This window comes from Orbilia oligospora (assembly GCF_000225545.1).
Source record: "Orbilia oligospora ATCC 24927 unplaced genomic scaffold scaffold00079, whole genome shotgun sequence".
Classification (NCBI taxonomy): Eukaryota; Fungi; Ascomycota; class Orbiliomycetes; order Orbiliales; family Orbiliaceae; genus Orbilia; species Orbilia oligospora.
Genome location: NW_011645636.1, coordinates 1089518 through 1111718, shown reverse-complemented (window position 1 = coordinate 1111718; position 22201 = coordinate 1089518). Strand labels below are relative to the sequence as shown.

The window sequence follows — 22201 nt, the reverse complement described above, 5'->3', positions numbered from 1 at the left end:
TTTATATTTTTTTAGTCTCTTTTGGGGTATTGCATGCCTAATGTTCCAAAGGATTTTGATGATACTAGTTTTAACCTTCCAGGTGTACGAGACAAAGTTTTAACAAAATATAACATATTTTTGAATTAAATTGGTTTTTACAGATTTACTAGCTAAATTTGATAGGACCCCTCCTTCGCAGTTGGGCACCAGATTAACTCCGAAACTACGTAAAAATTTAGAGGCTGCAATTATACGAAGGGATATGGGCAATACGAGACTAGGATGTATGATAGATTCAAGGGTTTGCTCTAATATTACTAAAAGAAATGCGTGGTCGTCACAGCTCATTACAAGATTCTACCGGCAATACAAGTTGTAATCGAAGCTTCTTTTAGAAATACTCCAAAGAGTAAAGAGAAAAGGAAAGGGAGAAGGAAAGGGAGAAGGAAAGGGAGAAGGGAGAATCAGAAGGGACATAGTTCCAAAAACCCGTATAAACCACTTATCTGAAGTCCACCAACAAAGGCGTATAAGGAGATTCGTTATCCATCGGTCAGATCTTGCTTCCTCCTCCTCCTCCTTGTATCATCCTATCAAACCATTAGCTAGACTCTTCCAAAAACACATACAGTACGAGAGTAAGCAGAGCAATAACATACCATTCACCAGAATCCCATAAACCTTCATCAAATAATAAATTCCCTTAAAAAGCCCGCCAAATCATCCTAAGCGTCCAGATCATCACCAAAGCAATAATCATAGCTAAGGTGACACCTTCCTTTGATGCCAACATCTCGAGCACCCTATCCGTACATTCCGCCCCGCCAGTACTGGTCTTAACCAGCATAGTAATTTGATCGATTGGCATTTTGACAGATACTCGGCGTATTAGAAGAAGTATCCAAGTATTCAGACGTGTTTTGATAGATATTTCAAGGAAAGGGTAGAAGGTGGTAGGCTGTCGCGAAAAGGTATCTTTTGGATGATTTTTAGATAGTAGTGTCAAGGAAGTGGGCTTGCGACGATAGTGGTCTCGTCTACGGAGATAATCCAGCAGCTGGGCGCAATAGTCCGTAGGCTCCCTTCATCTCCGGTTGGAAGATGTATCGTAGAAGATATCTAAGATTGAATTAATCCAGCGACGGATATTTATCTCGCTACAAATATTGCTTTGTATCCAGCAGGACTCTGCATAAGACGCATATTTCGTTAGCATTTGTATTCCATCGCTATAAAAAAGGTAGATAGATAGGTAGGTAGGTAGGTTGATACCTGTTAAGCTCCACTAGTAACAAACTTGGGAAGGGGCAAAAAAGAAGATGGTAATCGTAATGCTTTGTCGGGGGTGATTGTGGTTAAGGTGCTTCTATTAGTCGCGGCGTGCCATCGTCTAGCACAGTGATTTCGAAGAAGTTCGCCAGCTTCGTTGATTCCAGCTTGGAACAAGCTGTGTCGGTCGTTCGTAGAGTAAGTTGAAAATCGGGGTGGCACGTGTGCAGTTGAGGCGGCGAGATAGCCACTATCGTTGTCGTAGCTGTCGTTATAGTAGCTAAGTTAGGTGTTTACGAAGTTTGGTGGGAGAAAAGAAAAGAAAAGAAACAAAGAAATTGTAAGTTCTATTCCAGTCGTCGCAAAATAAAATTCTTGACGCAAAAATTTAAAGATTATGATGAAGTAGGATCAATGAAGCCAAGATGTCTATGTTCGCAGTCGGAGGGGTTTCTCGCCTATATAAACGGCCCAAGCTATCAGCCTTTTTCTCTTCCCCAGCTCCAAAGCGGGTTGGCTCGCAGGCCCATTCGTCATTTCCAACCAAACAAGCATTTTAAAGTTCCATCCAAGCTATGCAACACTGCAAGACAAGACATGGAAATGTGGGTCCTTCAGCAATGAGCAAGCAACCTCCAGGAAAGCCGCAGCGACTTACATGCTCTGCTCAACCATCCATCCATCGATATGTGGAATACTCCCTCCAGAAGCCGACTTTCGGTTTTTCTCTAAGAGGGGTGGGGATTAGCACAGCCCCAATTTCGAATGGTAATCACCGAGTCGATGTAGGTACATATGTTAAGTATCTTCCGCGAAGCGGTCGAAAAGGCCGACGGGAAAAGGTTGCGTGGTGTCCAGACAAACCTTATCACCTGCCCGTTTTATTTGCTGGGATCCTCCCTCCTGTGAGTTTTAATCTCGTAATCGACGGCGTTGACTGGATATGTGAATGGAAGGATGCATGCAATATTATCGCCAATGTTCCTGTCCTAGCTGATGTTTGGTAACACAGCAGCGACGAGATATGATATTCAAACCAGGCCGCAAACTTTCGCAGGTAAATCCTTTCTCCGACAATCTTCTTGATCTGTGAACGCCAGGAAGCGACCCCCAGACTATTCTTGATCACAAGCTGCGCGGAACCGTAAAGAGTTAGCTAGAAATGTCGACACTTTTGGGAACTACATCTGATAGAGATTCCCAACATACCAACACAAAAAAAGTATATCAGAAAGAGGTTATCAAGCTGTCTCTGAGGGAATCTCAAACTTCACAACCTCGCCTTCTCCCTTCAATAGCTCCACAATAGTCTTTGTGGTATCTTTCAGAACAGCCTCAGCTATACCAGTAAGGCCCCAAGCATCCATCCATTCTTCCTTGTCATCTTTCCCTTTCACCCAGTCCACATACTTAGTGCAGCTTGACTGAAGATATCTCTGCCTGGTTTCGTCGGTATTCGCCAGACGATATCCATATACAGGACAGTCATTTCGTAAACGATACCTCGATTTCTGATATAACATCTGGAGAATCACGTTCTCGTGGGTGGTATCTCGATCCCCAATTATTATGATAACCAGGTTTCCTTTATCCTTTTCGCCGGGAAAACGAGATAACATTGTTTCTCCTCGAACGACGATATATAAAGTCCATCTTCCTTTCGGCGTTTCGCCTTTTGGTGATGATGGTGATGATGGTGATGATGAAGTTTTATCATTTACTTCGCCTTGAGGCTTGCTCTGTGTCTTGGCAGGTATGATAACCAACTGATGCTTTCGAAAATCTTTCTCGCAAAGCATAATATCCGTTTCCACGGTTCTAGTAGAACTGGCTAGATCTTCGAGGAGGAAGGGTGTACATATCGTTATTGGTGTTAACGGTCTGTATTTCTCTTTGGCTTTGGAGAGATAGCTCGTTATCAGGTGATGGTAGTACTTCGATGGGTGCCAACGGCAGTTCGTGAGATCCATGATTTTAAAACTGTTTGAAGATTTCAGAACGATCAATAAAAAACAGATGGCTAAGTGGTTGGGTATCTAGTAAAGACCGATACCTTCGAGGTTGGTGATTCTGATGAAGCTGGGGGCAGTGCCACCAAATTGCATTTTAGTGACGTTCTAGAAGAGGCTTCCAACACGAGCGTTTGCATGGTAACGGGGGCTAACTGCTCTATAAGTCTAAAAGTATTGAAGCAGAGAGCCTTGTGGAATTTGCTATTCTTCCCACACTATGCCTTGAATCTTGTAGATGATACTTGATATCTATAGATTCAGCTTCTTAAGATTAGCCTTTGGATACAGTGATGTATCTAGATACCATTCTAGGCGCACTAGCTCAGACGAAAGTTTTGTATAAGGCTATACTAATTTGCTAATTCATATCACAGGGGCATTTTTGGAATGGATGGATCCTTGCCCAAGTTACACAGATCCCAATTCAGCCTTCTCGAATTTTGCGATCCAGCCCATACTGGCACTATAATAATGATACAAGAGTACTAGCGGCGCTACCAAGGACTTATGTATGCGGGGTATCACTGGTTCCCATACTAAGCTAAGGTTTGGTGGTATGATTGGATCATTGCCTAGTACGTCATTGAGGGGCATTTCGTTCACTACATCTTAAGACCTTTCTTTTATCATCATACCTACGGATTTCATTTTCATAAGAAATTCCTTGCAACAGAGTAGATTCCGTAAAGTCCGGGTATTCAATATAACTTTGCTTTCCAAGAAAAAAAAAAAGGTGAAAAGGGAAAAAGAAGAGCGCAAGGCGACTCTCCTGCCACAGCGAGCTGTCATTACTAAAGGAAGCAAAAAGGATTCTAATAGGAAACTCCCAGATAAATTATTAACAAAATAAGGTGATGAAAAGCATGACAGAGAATAGGAGGAAGAAGAAGAAGCCAAAGCGATGGATTTGTGGGCGGTTTTAGTAGAGTAGTATTCGATATAGTTGTACGTCGAAGGGTAATCGTAGTAAGATGAATATGTTGGCCGGCCTTCAAGGGATCGAAAGGAGTGAATTGAAAGAGAAAAGCAGTCCACATCATTGTAGTCACTACTTGTGAATTATGTATCGGTTAATTATAAGTATTCTGGTTTCGTCGCTTCGATTGGCTGGGAGATTCGCTATCATGAAGTTGATTGATCGGGAGATGCTTTTTAACAGCAGAAAAAACAGCATTCTAATAATTCGCAGAATGCTTCGCAGGCACAACATGCGCAGAGACCGCAGCAACTATATCAATTCCGTTAGCAAAAAAACATTCCATTCCATTCTAAACGGTAGAGAATACCGTCTGTGCAGAATCGGTTGCTATAAGAATGAAACTTACAGTCCAGCAAGACATCCACCGGCAGCACCACCACCACCACCGTCTTGACGACCCCGGTCATCTTGATATTGTCCTTGTGGCTGTTGTTGGTAGTTCATACCCTGTTGTTCCTATTCATTTCCAAAAAAAAGATCCGTTAGTATTGATATCTCATGCAATTCAAGTTAAAAGGACAGCAAGACGAAGTGACGTACAGGAGGATAATAACCCTGTTGCGGCTGTTCGCCATATCCCTGTTGGTATTGCGGTGGCTGTTGAAAGGACTGTTGGGGGTACGAAGGTTGTTGCTGTTGTTGGTTATAGTAATCTTGCGACGACATCTTGGATGCTATTGAAGCCTAGGCTTTCAGGTAAATGTGAAAGGAGATGATGATTCTGATGGCCGGTGATGGCGGAGAAGGTGGTAGATAAGATGGATCTGGATACGCCGGGCTGAAGTTTAAAAGAATAGTTGTATTTCGCTGCAACGCAAACCAAAGCGTTAGTTTCTTTCTCGCGATGTCTGGATGCAATGCAATGCTTTCGGCCAGAAGTCTAAAAATATATCCCGGGAATCGCCGTATTTGGAGTACTTACAACCACCAACAAAGAAAGAAAACAATGCTTAACACGATCTTATTATCGAAGATTCAAAAAGGCGAGAGGGAAAGAAAGCACTTCGGAAGAATAAGATGGAGTGAGAGAGAGCGTCAGCCCGGTTTTATAGAATTTCGAGTGTAGCGCATTCTTAAGTTACTAAGTTAACATTAAAACATGCATGTTGTGCCAGCCTGAACAGGGGCCCATGAGGGGATGCCTGCGCCTGTGGGTCTCCTTAAAAGTTACCTGTGGTACTATGGTAAGGGTCTCATACAGAATGCGACTTGGACGGTCCCGAATGGACGGCATATTTTTTCTTTCATACATATCAGATGATCAGAATGTTCGATTATGCATATACGAGATTCGATTAGCGTTACCGACAACGGTGAGAGACTAGTAAAGGGGGGTACTGCGCCGTCCGCATCGACGTTATCATATACAGCATGTACTAAAGTAACCGCGGCTTCCCTTTCTTTCCTCTGTCTATGGCGGCGAAATTTTCTTCCACACACTACTGTGTAAGGTCCCTTGGTTAGTTCAAACAAAAGTCGCTCTCGGATCAGGTCACTACCTATTTGATTATCGTTCTGAGAGTGGAAAATCCGCCAGATTCCACTTCCCACCGTCCAGCGTAGTATACGTAATCTAACCCCGGCTGTGTGAGTCTGCAAAGGCTGTTCCTCAAACTGCTGGGACCCCTTGAAGCCAAGAGTGTGAAACGAGTATAGTCGGGCTGAGCCAAGGCTTGTCGGTGGCTCACCTGTCCAATCAAACCGTGATATTTGATCAGAACTGTGGCGCGCCGGCAGGTCAGTGCCGAAATAAGTGCATACCCAAGAGAGTAGGCGGGCTGGGATGTTCGGTCTTCATGACCTTGGGCATCTGACAAAACGCCTTGGCCGGGTCAGAAGGCCTTCGTTTTTCTGCAGGTGGTAAATGGAGTTCGTTTGAAGATGGTGTCGAAGCTAGATGGAGGTCTTGCTTGGGATCCCAACCATTCCTTGCATATGTCAAAGAATCATTTCAAAGTGTTCCATGACTTACTCGATTCGGGAGGTTCGAAGATTTGGCGGCGGAGTGAAGTTTTGTTTGTGGCGAGCCGGCCCTTGGGCCTGCAAACCGCCTAGCCATTCCGGTCCACGGCAAGATTACAAAAATAGATTTGGCGAGGGAACATTGACAATCGAATTAATCCGTGGCTTCGCCGCGAGCGTCATGCCTAAGAACCTATTCGTTGGCAGCTGGTACATGTGCGTTCAGGGTATCTTCGTCCTGGGCTTGTCGTATACGTCCCATGGAATAACAGGATCTAGATCGATCATGTATACAGGTATTTGAGTAATCACTAGCTTCACTGACAACGTAGTATTACGAATCTATAGTGGCACACACGGAACAATGAGAATCAGCATTGCATTAGATTTTAAATAAAATTTCTTGCCCCTCGGAACACAATTAGAAGGAAAAACTGCACCTTGACTTGGTAATTTCCGTTACGGAATTGGTGAGAGTGGCTAGTGGGTTCATGGGTACTATGTAGGAAATTCGCGGGGTGGCTTGATTTCGGGATGCTTTCCGAATCGGTAGTTCGGTATTAAGCGCCATTTCATCCAACGGCAAATTATGACCGAGACCTAAGTAATTACAACAGCGCTGCAACAAAATCCACGGCTTAACTTTATATTCTCAGTTGATGTCTCGATTTGATTCTAAAATCTTTTGATTTTAGAGCATGTAATCGATCTGTCATATTGCGGGAAAACTTTTTACTAGCCACAAAAAGAATTGGTTCAAGAGTATTTATATTATCTGGAAATTCTCCGAATTTAGTATTAATATTATGCACTAGTTAACTTGTGATTCACAAAATAACTAGTTAACTTGCAATTGAGAGATAATTCGGTAACTAGGAGATATGATCATGATAGCATGCTTGTAGTAAGTTTATTGTACAAGCCGAAATTAAGCTGGGCTTTCAAGAATATGGATAGAACAATTACATTGCGTATGGTTACATAACATTGCAGTTTAAATGCGTAATTATAAGTATACGCAAGAGGTGCAAAACTTCATTACATCCTTCTTATATAATTATCTATTCAATAGTGAATTCTTACTAGTGTGACTAATTTCTGCTCTTGAAACAAACAAAGGTATCGTGCAGGATCATACTTCAGTACCGCTAGCTATCGAACTGGATATTAAGGTACGAACTACCGCTGTACAATTAATTCAAGCTTAGGAACCGCGGGATTGGAAAAGCTGGCATGAGGTATAAAAAAGTGTATGTATTTATATATTGCACACCCGAACAGACCAGTTACCCAGCCATTATCAAGCTTGCCAAAAGAATAGTATTTACATAACAAAAGCAAAGCTGAATCCCGTTGTTTCTCTTGTATTCATTCAGCCATCATAAACCATCCGTCCATCAATCATGCTATAAGAGTACCCCACTTCTCATTGGCCATGAGGCTCATCCTTCGAAAGGATGCATTTAGCACTTGTGGCAGTAGTTGACGCTGCAAGAGAGAGAAAAATAATTTGTTAGTATTTATTCGTACTAAGTAATCGAGTGAACTGTTGGAATCAAGCATACTTTGGTGGGAAAGCGCAGCAGCGGATCTTGTTGATGCATGAGGTGCAGTCACGCTTGGCGAGCTTGGAGAAAGCCTCTGGCTCAGACTCGTAGAATGGCATTGGGTTTGGGAAAGCAGCTGGGCTGGCGGCGACGAGGCCGATGACGGAGACGAAGGCGACGAGAGTGAACTTCATTTTGTCTGTTTGGGTCTTTAATATAATTGCGAGTACTGTTAGCACTGTCAACTTGTTCAATTGTTCACCGTTTTGATTGATACTCAATTCTTTGAGTATCAGTATCGGTTGGTTGGTTTCTGGAAGCTTACTGGGAAAGCTAAGGAGCTTAAGAATGTATTTTATAATTTAGATTGTTTGGAAAGTTGAGGCTGGATACTGGAATTGAATGCTGATGATGATGAAAAAAAAGATTCGAAGAGGGGATGGCGTGCTGGTACTTATAGTCGAATTTGAGATACCATCATCGGTAGAAATGCATGGCATGTACAAGCAATTAACTCGAGGCCCCGGCCACGGAGACAATGGTTGACGAGGGAAAGTCTGCATAGAATGCAAGGAGACAATGGTATAGTAATCTTCGGTACCATCATTCAGTCGTCCCGCACGGCGAAAAAAAAAAAAGTATAAGCACCCTGGCCATCTTCCGAAACTCCTATCACCTGGTGGCCACGCTACACGCATGGAGCTTAATTGGACGCAAGTAGCCTATCGTTTCGCCTCGAAGCCCAAGATTCAAAAGTAGCCTATCGTTTCGCCTTGAAGCACGAGATGCAAGAGTAGCCTATCTTTCACCTACCTGGGCCGTCCACGATGATCGATATCATGCATCATAAGCCTCAAGATTTTCACGGAAAGGGAACCCGTCATCCCGTTGGTGATAGCCGCTCAAGAATACGAGCGAGGGGCTTGGAGATACGATATCTACGTCAGAAAGAAGCTAGGATGTGTCGATACCAGTGCATTGTTCTTGGGTCGATTCTTGTCGCCTCTGAGTACGAGTTTCAATATTCGCTGGAGCTATGGTATCCGGAAAGACAAATCAGAACTAGTAACCCCGGACCTTGATTCTGGGGAAATATCGGAACATTGTTGGTGGTCGATAAGACAAAGGTATGATCATGATCGATTTCGGAACTGGGACCACCGATGCTCGAAGTTCAAACATCGGAGGCTTGTCAATATCGTATCAGGTGTCGATGATATGAGAAGACTGGGGTGAGCTAGCTGAATAAGACATTATCTCATGAAACTAGCTCGAGCGGCTCTTACAGCAATATATTAATATATTTCCTGAAATGGGTATCTAATTCTCAATTTGGAAAACAGTTTTATATACACACCCGGTCTATAACTCACATGCATGCAATTCTGCGAGATTTAATCTATTGAATATTCCTAAGTACAGCAGAAGTGGGGAAGTATCGGAGTTCTGCGGCGGTGGATTAAGAGGTTTCAGTCTTCAAGAGCCGCCCTTCGAAATTTATGCCAGGAACCTCTCTAGAACTCCGATGTCCTGCATATTTGATGTACGTGAGTAGTATTAGCCGATGCAAGCTATCCATTCCGTCTCCGCCCGCTTAGTACATGTTCCGAATTAGCTGTATTAATATGTAATAGGGTATCATCGTCTCTAAAACCGGCAGCGGACCCATCTCCTCCGCGGCTCTACCTACCGGACCCGGTACCAATTATACATTCGAGAATGCATATCTCTCGTATCGAAGAAATACCCGTCCTCTCAGGAACTCCCTCCACTATAAACTAGAGGGGGCAAACATAAACTATGAGTAAAATCAATAGTTGAGACCAGTCAGTTCAGTGAATGGGGCTAATGTTACCCCAGACCTCTAGTACTCGAGAATATGGTACCCCCGGTATGTATCGACGAGGATTTAAGGTTTTATACGAGATATACCAGGGATTGTTCCTCGAGTGGGGCTCGATTAAGCTTAAGCGGGAAGGGAACGCCCCTTCTCAAGCACGGACTACTTTCCGAAATTCCTTGTAGAAATTCTCTGCAGGTTGTTTAACTGCCGATGAATACGGGACTTAAATTGGAATTGATTTTATGAATAAAGAAGAGTAAATTCCGATCGCGGGGTGAATTAGGAACTATGTTGTAAGTTGAAGACGCTTCTATCTGTATACGTGTATTTAGTTGCGCAATTGAAATTGCATTGGGGAATTAACATCATACGGCTTGATTCCGTCCAATAGGACAATGGCTTATGATAAAAATGTAGCCCAGTTTGAAGATTGTTTTGTATTCGTTCTAATTGGGGGGGTTCTAAGCACGGTTCACACATTGGTACTGCTGTCCTGGAAAATCTACCTTGGAGTTAACCTTGGTGGATCCCAAATATAGTCAGATGATTATACGGCAATGGGCACTTATGAAATAACCTGATAGTCAAGGAGCCAGGTCTGGTTACGAGACAAAACTGCAAAAGGAGCCAATAAAGGACAATATTATTGTTGAAACCGCCAGATCAACGATTGTTTCAGCATATCTATCCACAAGCTAGTGGATACTCGTACATCTCGATATGGCCTCACCAAACTACGTGTAGTTATGCACGCGCACGAGGCGTGGCTGTAGGAATCCATTGAGCCAAGGGTATATCGTGTAAAATAGAGCCTGGGGAACGGACATACAGCTGGTATCGGCTTAGGCTGCCATTTTTCAAGTCAAATTTTTGTTTTGTGCTACCTTGTCAGGATTTAATGCAAACACATCGCGGCTAAATTATATGTCCTGGTCGATGTTGGATTCGAATTCAAAGCCTCATCCTCCCTTGTACGTGTGTACACGTTTAATTTACCGGAGAAGCCCGTGATCTTAACAAGACCACGAAAAAAAACATTTCGAAGGAGACAATAGATACGCCGTCAAGTATTCAAAGAGTACTCAGAAAAGTCCAATTAAGAAATACTATCAACTCTCAAGTTAGAACTCTTCGAGCATTTGAAATCGACAATGTAATGAATTCATGAACAATGCATTAATTTGCATGAGCTAAGCTGGTTTAGTGTCGAGACTGTAATTTGCAAGCCGGCTAAATTTGCAACAACAACAACACATTTAGCCCAGGAAACGGGAAAACTAGTTCTAAATTTTAGGACAACTTAACTTGGTCTCGGAAACCAGACAACAGAGAACAGTAGTTATAGATATGCTGGTGCGTATAGTAGGAAATTCCACTTTGATACTTTCTGTGGCGAATACGAGATCACATCAGGCCACATTATTGATACTATTCCTGGTTTCTGATCTGCGATGCGGATGCACGATAAACCTATTGCAGCGGGACTATATTGCTCTGCTACTATTACATGGATACTAGAGCCCCAAACCCGGATAGTGGAATATCCGGAAACCCTCACTCTACTTCCGAATTCCAAAGACTTTCTTCACTCAGACACCGATTTCCGGCCTCGGTCCAACAAACGGTGGGATTGTGGTTGGCAGATCATAAGGATCTTTCAACGAGTACTCATAAAATTTTGAAGCTTTGAACACCTTGTGCGCATTCACATTCAGGTGGATATCTCCAGTGCAATCCTTGAATTTCAACCAATTGCTCTTTATCGAGGCGTTAGGACCAGCGACGACGGGATCATTGACTCTTTCGAAATACGAGTTTTCGACAAGCAGGGCAGTTTTGCCACGGGCGTAGTTGCCATACGAGGTGACATTTAGGAAATAGTTGTTATACATGTGGCAATATTTGAGATTGTCGGCGGAGGGACCACGTTGGTTAGTGGAGTTGAAGAAGTTATCATTGATCTGGTTGGTGGGGGATGTTAGGATTCTGGTTCTTTCTCAGGCCTTTGAATATGGGTATGACTCACCGTCATTTGGGCGACAACATTCTCTGTCCATCCGATACCAAACGCTTTATTGTGCTCTGAAAGAAGACAATTCGAGACAGTAACGTAGTTGGTGTCTTTTCGAAGATCAATGAGACCATCTCTCATCCGGGCAAGCTATCATAGTATTAGTATATTTTCCCTATTTTTTTTATTTTCGCAGGCTTTTACTCACTTTAACATGATCGATCCAGATGTTGACGCTGGTGTCGACCTGGATACCATCCCAATCTCCGCCTTTACCATTATAGTCGGTTGGCTCATAGCTATCACTGATTTCCAGGTTTCGAATGATAACATTCTTCTGGTTATTGATATTAAACCCGCCACCGACTAGATGTCCCTTTTCGCCAACACCTATGATGGTCTTAAAACTCTTAACAGGAACTTCATAGCCTTTGGGCTCTGCGATGATAGTTCCGTCAATACGGATGATAAGTGGTTCGGTTGCACCAGCATACTTTTTCAGGTCGGCATGCGTGGTAACTGTTACTACTTTACCACCTTTACCACCGTAAGTACCGCCGTTTAGGGATGCGAAGCCGTGGGCGACATCTTCACAACTTGCACACTCCGCTCGCTTCATATGCGGTCCAGTGGTCGGAACACCAGACGCGAAGAGAGGGAGGATTGCGAGGAGCGTGGTGAGCTTGAGATACAACATGGTCTCTTGTAACAGATTGTGTCTTTTGGGTATCAAAGCTTCGGTTTCTAGATTGGAAGCCCTTCTTTCCGGGAAAGTTTTATTGCATAAAGCTAGAAACCATTAATCTACACTCGTTGAGATACCTTTTATAATCGTCGACTCTAGGATCTCGATATCCTCATACCAACTTTCTCCAATTCGAATGCCCGAGTTTCAGCGTTTGGACCTAGGTCTTCAGATTCCAAGACGGAAGAACTCGCATCTTTCGTCCATACACAAGCCAAGAACTTTATACGTTCAGACAGAAAATCTACCTAGATATCTCGATGCAGCATAAATGCTGTCGATCTAAATATTCCGCGGCCCAAGTTGCATTCCGAGTATTTCTTTCCTTATATTAGCAAGACTTATGCCCCGCAACTTGACATCATTAACGCAAGATTAACGCAGGAGACCGCTAGCCTAGGCGAACAAAATAGCTGCAATGCTTAACAAACACCAAGATCCTTACCAATGGTCTGAGAACCGAACTCTAACTGCAGATATCTTTCCTCTCGATTTCTCCGTTCTCCAGACTTAAGCAATTTAGCCAGAATCTATACCACGGATACGGCTTGCTGGGTACCAGGGAAGCGAGTTAGGCTAAAATCCGGCTAAAATCCCAACACAACTTCTCCAAGCGTGCTGGAAAGAGGTTAAGCAGATAGAAATCGGAGAAGGCTGGTCTCGTTGGAGAAGGCTTACCTTAATGTCCCCCCGCCTTGATCGACATTTCTGAAGTCCAAGATTTCCAAGATTTAAGCATACTTCGATAGTGTCTATCCCAGTTCTCGTCTCCACAATTTCGAAAGTGAGGTGTGAGGCTTAGCTGTCCCGCGGCATATCCTTGGTGGAAGAAATTGGACTTTGTCAAAACGATTTTCCGTAATTCTAGAGCAAATTAGTAACGCCATTCGCTTTCATTCGGTTTTTAGTACCAAAATTGAGAACCGACGGCGTGTATAGTATGGGCGTTGCTGCTGCCTGCGCGGCCAAAGCGATCCAAACTCAAAGGCTATAGATATTGATCCCAGTCATAGAATAGTAGAATGCTTGACTCGAAGCGAGCAGAGACTTAAACCCACCGAACCACATAACTGCCATGAAGATTCACTATTGATCACAGAATTCAACATGTTTTTGCGTCGGATACATGATATGATATGACCAACTCTACTGCGAAACCTACCGTTGATTTTTCCATATCAAGCACGAGACTAGAAAGTCAAAAAGTGTGTTGATGTTTGTTGTATTTTTTTTACGTGTAACTCGAGCTCGCCGGTGGGTCGATCTTGCCTATCATTGCATTGAAGTACATGGCTTAGCTTTGATCATAATTCACCATCTTCAACCTTCAAATTTTCAATCTATTTCTCTCTTGTTTTCTTAAGCTTAGTGTTCTATCAATACAATAGAGAGAACCAAGGCTTAGTCGATCGATAATTGCATGTCAGCGCACGTGGGAATCCCGATTTAGCGATATATGGTATATCTAATAGCGCTGATGCATATGAAATTCGATTTTCAGAGATCTGCCAACGATTGTGCGCATGTGCAGGCGCCTCTCCTTTCAATTTGCTCTTTTGATAAGAACAATAGGCCATCAGCGGATGACCATCATTGCATAACGTGGAAGGTAAAGAAGACTAACGCCATGTCTATCATGTCCCAAGATAAGCTACGCCAGCACTTCTATTTCGGAGAGGGGTCGGCGTATGTGACCACGCTCGTCCTAACTAGAGGCCGACATCGACTTAACTGCGCCTCTAGGAAAATTTGTTTGACCTGACATCCGCGTGAAATTTCGAAAACACCGTCATCGTCTCTACACCGAACATATGATCCTTCCAAGTCGGCACGACGCAGGATGAGGGTCGCTGCTCGCCAAATTTCATTGGCTATACTCTTTTGTGGCACATTTGCACAGAAGTCGACCACAATAACTACAATCTTTGTAACGACACGGTGGACAGAAACGCAAACCTGCTCTTCACAATTGCAACTATGTGAGGATGTCATCTGGAATCCATTAGTTTCCTCTGTGGGAAATGGGACTGTAGGTCCTAGCTCCTGGTTGCCTTCTAATTCGATACCGCCTGGAAGTTTCAGCACTTTCACGACATCTCGAAAAACAGGTTCAATTAGTACTATAGCTAGTAGCTATACTGAGAATGTTACCGTTCCGTCGTGGAGTTCGATCTCAACTCCGACGAGCACCCCGAGCTCCTTCGTTCTGCAATCGTTGGACGGTGATTCACCAGACTCTTATTTTCAACTCTTCTCAGATGGACGTCTTGGCTTGGTTAAGATTGCAGAAACCTCCGCACCGAGATTCATGCTCCAAGGGGGTCGACTTTTAACGGTAGAGGAACCGGTCGAGGCCATATTCCTTAGAAGAGGAACTATTCAGAAACGTCAAGACGCAATTTCGCTGGACGACATTGGAGAACTACTCCATGACATTCTCGAGTCTGGCGAGATTTTGAGTACCGATATATTATCGCGCATCTTCTTCAACGAGGTAGGGATGTGCTTGGAATATAACGGGAAAATATATAGATTATATCGTCTAAGAAGAGCTCAGGGGGGATACTACTTGAGAATGGCCGCTTACCCTGGGTCTACTCCGGATGGTTGGCTACCAGCCCTCGTTGGGCCGATACAACCTTCCCAGAGTATATCGTCTACAACAGGACTGCAGCCATCTCGTACTCTAGTTTCGAGCCAAATTACAAGGACAGGCTCTTCTAGAGTCAGTGATTCTTCCGGTACTAACATGATAACTCCCCTCCCCTCTTCCGCATCGAATCTATCGAATCAATCGAGTTTGGGCTTCTCCTCTCGTACTTCCTCCTCTCGCCCTTCATCTTTGGATATTTCGTCATTAAATTCATCTATCTCTCCATATTCCTCGTCGTCCTTTCCGTCCTCCTCCTCCCCCTCCTCTTCTTCATCATCGTCATCCCCGTCATCATCCCCATCATCTTCTGACTCATCATCATCATCTTCTTCTTCTGATTCATTATCATCTTCTTCTTCATCATCGTCTTCATCATCGTCATCATCGTCATCATCTTCCGATTCGTCGTCGTCGTCGTCGTCATCATCATCATCTTCCTCTGATTCTTCTTCGTCATCTTCTGATTCGTCATCATCTTCCTCTAATTCTTCTTCGTCATCTTCTAATTCGTCATCCTCTTCCTCATCCTCATCATCTTTGCCACCAGCATATGATATAATCACATCCTATAATCTCCAACCCTTTTGCTCCCAGCTTTTCGATTACCATGGCAGTACCACAACGACCACAACGACAACTTCATGGCTTACGACGACATATAGCGCCGTAGAGGCGACCTCAGTCTACACAGTTACCGAAGAAGATATCGGAGCCACGCGAGTTATCGTTCTGGAAATACGCGCACCAGCACTGTCAACGCCTGAACAACTTTCTCCATACGCTGCCGCCGATATATCCACCGGATGTTCCTCTGCCGTCACATCACCGTCTGCCACCAGCTCCTTCACGGAAACATCAGTTTCAGAAGTCAGCTCAACTCTTTCTAGCACGATCGATGCTTCTGGTACATATGCTGCCGATATTCCCGGCTATACCGGTCATCTTTTTTGGGATTTATTCGGAAATAATCAAGGGTATCATTTTGTCGATTATGACGCGGGAGATGACTTCCAAGTTTTTAACGTGGACACCGATTCCGGTGCCAGTGAAGGCTACCTCAGGCTAGTCCAAAGGGCTCCAATGGGGGACGGCGGAAGCATCATAGATGTCATAGTCGGAATTTACAGCTCCGAATACCTAGGCGATCATCCTAATGTCCTTAATGACTACCAGACGTATCTGTTAGTTACGAAAGATGACAATAGGATGATTCCGATCCCAGTAATGTGGACATCTGGTGGCGGGGTCGCTATCGATAAATCTTCATTGCTCAAGGCTGGTCAGAATCCTAATGACCAGAGGGATACGTTTTGGTTGTGTACGGACACACCGCCGGACTACGTTTACGTATATTCATCGGTTGGTCTGGAAGCAATTATAGGTAAGCAAGCGGGTTCCTGTACTACCTTCTCACAATTTCTTCCGTTCACTGCGACGACTACTACAGAAGGGGCGAGATATCGTGACTGGGCGATCACTGCTACTGCTGTTGTTGATTCCGAATAGAATTTTTAGATCCTTGCTTGCTGGACTTTCTTTTCTGTATTATATAGAGAAGCTTGGTTTTGCATTTGCCGCTTAGATTCTTTGTAATGTAGATATTTGTTATATGCTTAAGTAGATATATTATCAATTTTGACCAAAATAAGTATTCCAGATAAAATGTAGTATACAAGTCTCGTTACCAAAGTTAATCGTCCATTCGTAACGTTGACAATTCAAAAGTCTCCAATCCTATGCCGAAAAAGGGTTAGTATCTCGCTATCGTCCCCGCCTAATATATGCATATGATGTGATATAGCCAAATGATCCTCCAAAGTAACCGATGAAAAAGAAAGAAATAGGTGAACCACCCTAACAAAGAAATCGCCAAAAACTACCCCTTACAAAAACCCAAACGTCCCCATACGATCTACTCTAGCCTGTCTCTTTGCCTGCTCGTCCGCATCGTCCGCGCCCTGAGACTCGGGGCCTTCATACCCTTCAGCCCATTGCATTCTCTCCACCCCTCTGACACCACCAGTTACCATTCTCTCCTCCTTCAACTTTGAAGTCTGAGATCCCACTGCAGCACCACCACTATCGCCCCTCCGATGTCCTAATCCATCGCTAACCCCTCCTTGCTCCCTACTATTCACTGCACCCTCAAGACTCTCCGCCCATTTACACCATCGTTTGATGACCTCATCCACACGCTTAACCCCATCCCTCGTCCCGGGTACAGCGAACCACTCCTTATGAACTGTTTGACAAGTTTCACATACGTGTGGCTTATTGTAATAACCATCTCTCAACTCAAGATGAATTAACCGCTCGACCCTATGTGAAAACGGAACCTTCTTGGCTCCAAGGCTTGCAGGAGGACTAGTTGGCTTCCCACTCAATGGAGTGCGGGCCCCGCTAACGCTTAGACCGGGGGTTCCAGGTGTATGTGTAGGTGGTGGACTACTTCCTTTGAGCGATGCACTGGATGGTGCATCCTGGAGGGAGACGTATGGGTAGTAACGGAGTAATTGAAGGTTATAACCGCATTGTTGACTCCACTGGTGTAATCTACGTTGAACATTCTGCGCTCGACCAATTTTTAGTAGGACTCTCTTTTCACCAGGTTTGCTACCACCTGGTGATGATGGTGCGGCACTGATGCTAGCTCCTCGGCTACGTCGGTTAGAAGTGGGGTTTATAGCGCCACTTTCGTCGTCATCGTCATCGTCGTATGGGTCTTCGACTACACGGAAGAGGGCCGCTGAGCCGGGATCCTTGATGTAGCTGTTTTTGCGAGGTTTGAGGTACCCGTTGCTGCTTGGTAAAGGAGGGATATTGAAACTGCTCACGGTTGGTGGCGCAGATGCGGGGACTGGTAATGGCGCACTAGTATCGTCTTTCAACCAGAAGATGTAGATGTAACCTGGCATATCCTTTTGGGAAATGGGCTTTCGCATTTCAGTGGTGATTTTGGTGCGAGTTTTTGCGGAAAGATGGAGAGGGAGAGAGGGTGATAGAGAACTGACGGCTTCATCGGGGAGAGCGATGCTTTCGGCATCGTCGCCGTCGGAGTCTTCGTCTGCAGAGGAGGATGAGAATTCGGCATCATCGTCATCATTCATGTTGGGTGGATATGGAGTTTTGTCCCAACCATTGTGGACATGGATGTTGGGTGGGTATTCAGGTCGGATTGGGGACTCGAACTTCAGATGTGGGGGGTGGTGATTGGAAGGCCCTGAGGGAACTTGTTGAACCTGCTGTGGTGGTACCGCCTGGTAATTGCCTTGATAAGGGGTTGTATTGATTGGAGGAGGAATTTGGTGGGTAGGTCTAACAGACTGCATCTGAGGTGGTGGCGCTTGTTGATGATGTTGTGCTTGTTGATAATGTTGCGCTTGTTGGTGCTGCTGTGCTTGTTGGTGCTGCTGTGCTTGTTGGTGCTGTTGAGCTTGGACATATGGCCTTGGAGGTGGCGTGTCATTGTCTTCAACTGAGAGACAACAGAACAGCTGCGCCAACAAGGATGGCCGTTTTGGCCTATAGCTGTGAGGCCGGGGTGGGGGCGGTTTAAACTCGTTGTTAGGAGGGTACGTGTCTCCTGGAGCCTCGTCTATCCGTCCCATTGCAGGCGCCGAAGGACGGTGTGGTGGATATTGTTGGTGTACTTGCGATACCCCGTGCGTCCCTGGATGTTGGTATTGCTGCTGCTGCGGCTGCTGCTGTTGGTACTGGCCGTTTACCTGAGGATCATGGTATTGTCCATTCATGTGAGGATACTGAGGCTGGCCATTCGCATCAGACCCGTAAGGTGCTTGACCACCAACCTGTGCAGCTCCATTCTCCTGATTGTGGAGGGCATCCCAGATAGCACCCTGGCTCTCACCAGGCTTTTTGGCAGTTTTCACCATCTTTGAATCCTTCTTGACAACCGTATTCTTGCTGACGACCATGACTTCATTTGCATTCAATCGCGTCTCTCTCCTGATAAGAAGCTGAGTCTGTCCAGGCCCAACCTCGCTATTGGCAGCCTCAGGTCCCAATATAACCTCAACGAGCGAATCAAAACTGGTTCTTCCTTGCAGCCGCCTCTTCTTCTGGCTATCACTTCTATGTAAAACCACAGTGTCGGCTGCTTGGTCCTTGTGCTGCCAGCAGAAGAATGCTTCTGCCGGGTTAGGTTGACCCCCATTGCTGCTGCTGCTAGCCGTAGATTTCTTGCCCGAGGGCGCCTTGGCGGTGATATTCCGTCGACATGGCTTCCCACTACTAATGCTGATGCCACGACAGGTGGTCGCCGGGTCTAGGCTGTCGGTTCGCCCAAGACGGGCTTCGAGGGCTTCCGGGGTTGAGGCTATGTAGGGCATTGTATGAAAGCTTCTATGGACGATTCGAAGCCGGTGATGCAAACGAGATGTTGTGCAAACGTATGTTAGGTAAATGAATGAACGGGATCGGAACAACCGAGCGAAGGAAGGGGTTTAACTAATAGCGGGCAGCCAAGTAAACAAAAACACCAGTTAGCCAAGGTCTCTTTCAGCCACCGAGAATACCCCAAAGTACGGAGGTTGTGAGGTGTCAAGAGTCAGTCATTCAGTCACTTACCCATGAAGTCGCTAGCCTTCTCCCAGCTAACTGCTTAAGTCTGTATTGTGTGTCCTCCGTCTAACGGTCCTATCGTACGGAACTACGTCAGCAAAGAAGTAGTTATCGATTAAACACGTCCGGGAGGTTGCCTGGAAATACGCACCCTAATATATACCCCCCCTTCATATAACGCTGCAAGGCAAGAATTGGAGGGTTCCCGATTGAGCGAGGTACATCGGGTCACAGCCGTCGCCTGCCTGCCTGCCACCAACTGTACTTGCTTACTTACTCACATACGGGCGTTCATATCGTGCATTTAGGGTAAGCAAGTGTATACATATGTAAGTACTTTACATATGTATACAATGTACCTCCAATGTTGGTGAGCATGCAGCAACAAACAGGGCCTGAGCGAACGAAAGGGGCAAGGGCAATAAGGGCCGAAAAAGCAAGATGCATGGATGAGAGGATGTTAGTATGTGGAGGTTGAGAGGTTGAGAATGAGTGGGACTGCTCCTTTGGCACGCGGAGCCGCCGTCCAGAAATGGCAAGTGCACGCGGCCAGCCAAACACGGCCGATTTCCAAGTTTGGCAGCGCGCATAAGCCACAACAGGCTCCTATTGGCTCAGCCACATTTTGACATTTCGAATATTAAATTTCCCCATATGCCCATGTCACCCCCCCCCCAGCTATCGATAACTAGGTTTCTTCGTATGGGGAATGTCTCCTGAGAAATGCAGACTGTGCGGGTGGAAATAGTAGCCGGCCAGAAGCTTATTTCTTCACATCGTGAGGGTGTGCTGGGAAATCATCATAGAGGTCCATATGATGACTTTCTCGTCAAAAGGCCTGCATGTGCGTCTATGCAATGCGGGCGCCATTTTCTATTTTCAAGGGTATCCGGCAATCGGTCGTCTACACTAAGTCTATTTTTTTTAAATTGCCATTCAACTTGTTTCATCATTATATTAATTATAGTGTTATAGGATTTGAATTTATAGCTAGACATATACATAGTACGTACATGCAGTAGTTAGATATTTTGGACATTTAAACTTAGAATCCACAGCTGCTCTAGTACATACTTACGCTGCCATGATACATCTCAGGCCTAGGCTGTAATTAGAAATTTCAGCTTGTCATGTAAAAATTTCCTAAATTAAATAGACTATACCAAAATGGGCACACTAAGAAATTTGAGTTCAGATATCGATAGAGAATCAGTCAAAGCGACGTGCAGGAGCATTAGACGCTGTATAACCTCGGAAAACTATTTTAAAGAGTTTTCCTCTCTCGGACTTATCGCCCAATTAATTCACCCATGCACATAGTACATACATGTGCACTGTGTAGCCATCCCAAATCCATGGACCCCATGTTACCCGCATACCCCCATACAGTACATGTGTAGTATGTATGTATGTATGTACCTACTAAGTTACATATGCATGCACCTTGCAAGCTTGAATCTAATTGAAACATATGCATCTGGAGTACCGGCGATCAAAAAAAAAAAATCCCTTAAAATTTTCAATCAGTCAATTGATCAATCGATCGCAAGAAACAAAAAAAAAAGCCCAAAAAAAGCCGAATCCCGGAAAATGTTGTATTTTGACAATCCTTCCCCGTCCGAAGACGGAGGCATGGCGTATACCCCGGTCAAAGGTAATAGCTATATCTTATCACATTTATAGGATCGATGACTAAATGCGATAGTCAAGAACTCTTATGATCTGTTCAAATCTCCATTCACTTCCTGACTCGGGTATAAATTCTTGTAATTTTATCTATACCATTTCGGCGTCCTGAAAGGGTCTGGACCTTTTTGAAGCCACGGGCCGGGGCTAATAGCCCTTTAGTGCTATATTACGGATAAGTATGTACGTAGCCAAGCCTGGGAGCCTTGATACCGAGAACGATTTCTTGACCTTTGTCTACTTATGTATGACGATCTTTCTTCAACTTGGAGTAACTAGTTATCATGCATTACATTTTCGTTTGATACCGTATATATACTTCAAACTTAGTTCTTACACCACGGTGTCCCCACAGCACTGGTAACAAAAATACCCAAGCTCTTGTCTATGGATATACATGTCTATATATAAAAATCCCCCCTTTAATGCTAAAAATATTAAAAAATCCAGATTCTAAAACAGGCTAAAATGCACACGCCAGTTCGCCAACCCTTTCAAACCCATCGAAATTGATAATCCCAACTCCACTTCTCTCGCTACTGCACGGCACAGGTCGAGTTTAAGCCCCCCTGTATATCACGATACGCCTTAGTAGAAACATCGCGTCAAGAGCCTTAGTATCCAGTAGCTCGGTTTCGTCCCAGAGACGAGGAGGGTAAACGATCGCTTGGCTGGATGGTAATGGTCGTCAGACACACAAGATTCAGAGTAATAGGAACTGATTTCGGGCGCCCAGCTGAATCTTTATCGGAGGTCTGAACTAGTTCACGGCTGCACTTGCAAGTCTGGACGAATCGAGAGGGCATGATGGATGTATCACCGAAGAGCTGTCAACACCAACGTAGAATAGCTCAAAGAACAGGGTCCTTTAGTTTGATATTTAGGAAAGCTTGGGTGACGTATGTATTTGACTTTTAGGTAAGGCTAGTTC

The 22201-nt window shown here is 44.6% G+C and overlaps 8 protein-coding genes across 8 annotated transcripts; 2 read left to right on the top strand and 6 right to left on the bottom strand.

Moving 5' to 3' along the window:
- Positions 1–2492: 2492 nt before the first annotated feature.
- AOL_s00079g337 (uncharacterized protein) lies at positions 2493–3221 on the bottom strand (the record flags this gene model as incomplete). The annotated part of the gene is made up of 1 exon (XM_011124212.1): positions 2493–3221. One exon carries the CDS (start codon positions 3219–3221, stop codon positions 2493–2495), a length of 729 nt encoding a protein of 242 aa, XP_011122514.1.
- A 1194-nt stretch (positions 3222–4415) lies between these two features.
- On the bottom strand, positions 4416–4908 carry AOL_s00079g336 (uncharacterized protein; the record flags this gene model as incomplete). The annotated part of the gene is made up of 3 exons (XM_011124211.1): positions 4416–4491; positions 4589–4698; positions 4783–4908. 3 exons carry the CDS (start codon positions 4906–4908, stop codon positions 4416–4418), a joined length of 312 nt encoding a protein of 103 aa, XP_011122513.1.
- Positions 4909–7667: 2759 nt separating this feature from the next.
- AOL_s00079g335 (uncharacterized protein) lies at positions 7668–7945 on the bottom strand (the record flags this gene model as incomplete). The annotated part of the gene is made up of 2 exons (XM_011124210.1): positions 7668–7692; positions 7770–7945. The coding sequence occupies 2 exons, from the start codon at positions 7943–7945 to the stop codon at positions 7668–7670; spliced, it is 201 nt and encodes a 66-aa protein (XP_011122512.1).
- Positions 7946–11183: 3238 nt separating this feature from the next.
- Positions 11184–12302, bottom strand: AOL_s00079g334 (uncharacterized protein; the record flags this gene model as incomplete). The annotated part of the gene is made up of 3 exons (XM_011124209.1): positions 11184–11555; positions 11621–11755; positions 11814–12302. The coding sequence occupies 3 exons, from the start codon at positions 12300–12302 to the stop codon at positions 11184–11186; spliced, it is 996 nt and encodes a 331-aa protein (XP_011122511.1).
- Positions 12303–14190: 1888 nt separating this feature from the next.
- On the top strand, positions 14191–15074 carry AOL_s00079g333 (uncharacterized protein; the record flags this gene model as incomplete). Its single annotated transcript, XM_011124208.1, has 2 exons — positions 14191–14844; positions 14883–15074. 2 exons carry the CDS (start codon positions 14191–14193, stop codon positions 15072–15074), a joined length of 846 nt encoding a protein of 281 aa, XP_011122510.1.
- Positions 15075–15140: 66 nt separating this feature from the next.
- Positions 15141–15781, bottom strand: AOL_s00079g332 (uncharacterized protein; the record flags this gene model as incomplete). Its single annotated transcript, XM_011124207.1, has 3 exons — positions 15141–15569; positions 15621–15686; positions 15749–15781. 3 exons carry the CDS (start codon positions 15779–15781, stop codon positions 15141–15143), a joined length of 528 nt encoding a protein of 175 aa, XP_011122509.1.
- Positions 15782–16083: 302 nt separating this feature from the next.
- On the top strand, positions 16084–16509 carry AOL_s00079g331 (uncharacterized protein; the record flags this gene model as incomplete). The annotated part of the gene is made up of 1 exon (XM_011124206.1): positions 16084–16509. The coding sequence occupies one exon, from the start codon at positions 16084–16086 to the stop codon at positions 16507–16509; it is 426 nt and encodes a 141-aa protein (XP_011122508.1).
- A 377-nt stretch (positions 16510–16886) lies between these two features.
- On the bottom strand, positions 16887–19352 carry AOL_s00079g330 (uncharacterized protein; the record flags this gene model as incomplete). The annotated part of the gene is made up of 1 exon (XM_011124205.1): positions 16887–19352. One exon carries the CDS (start codon positions 19350–19352, stop codon positions 16887–16889), a length of 2466 nt encoding a protein of 821 aa, XP_011122507.1.
- Between the last annotated feature and the right edge of the window lie 2849 nt (positions 19353–22201).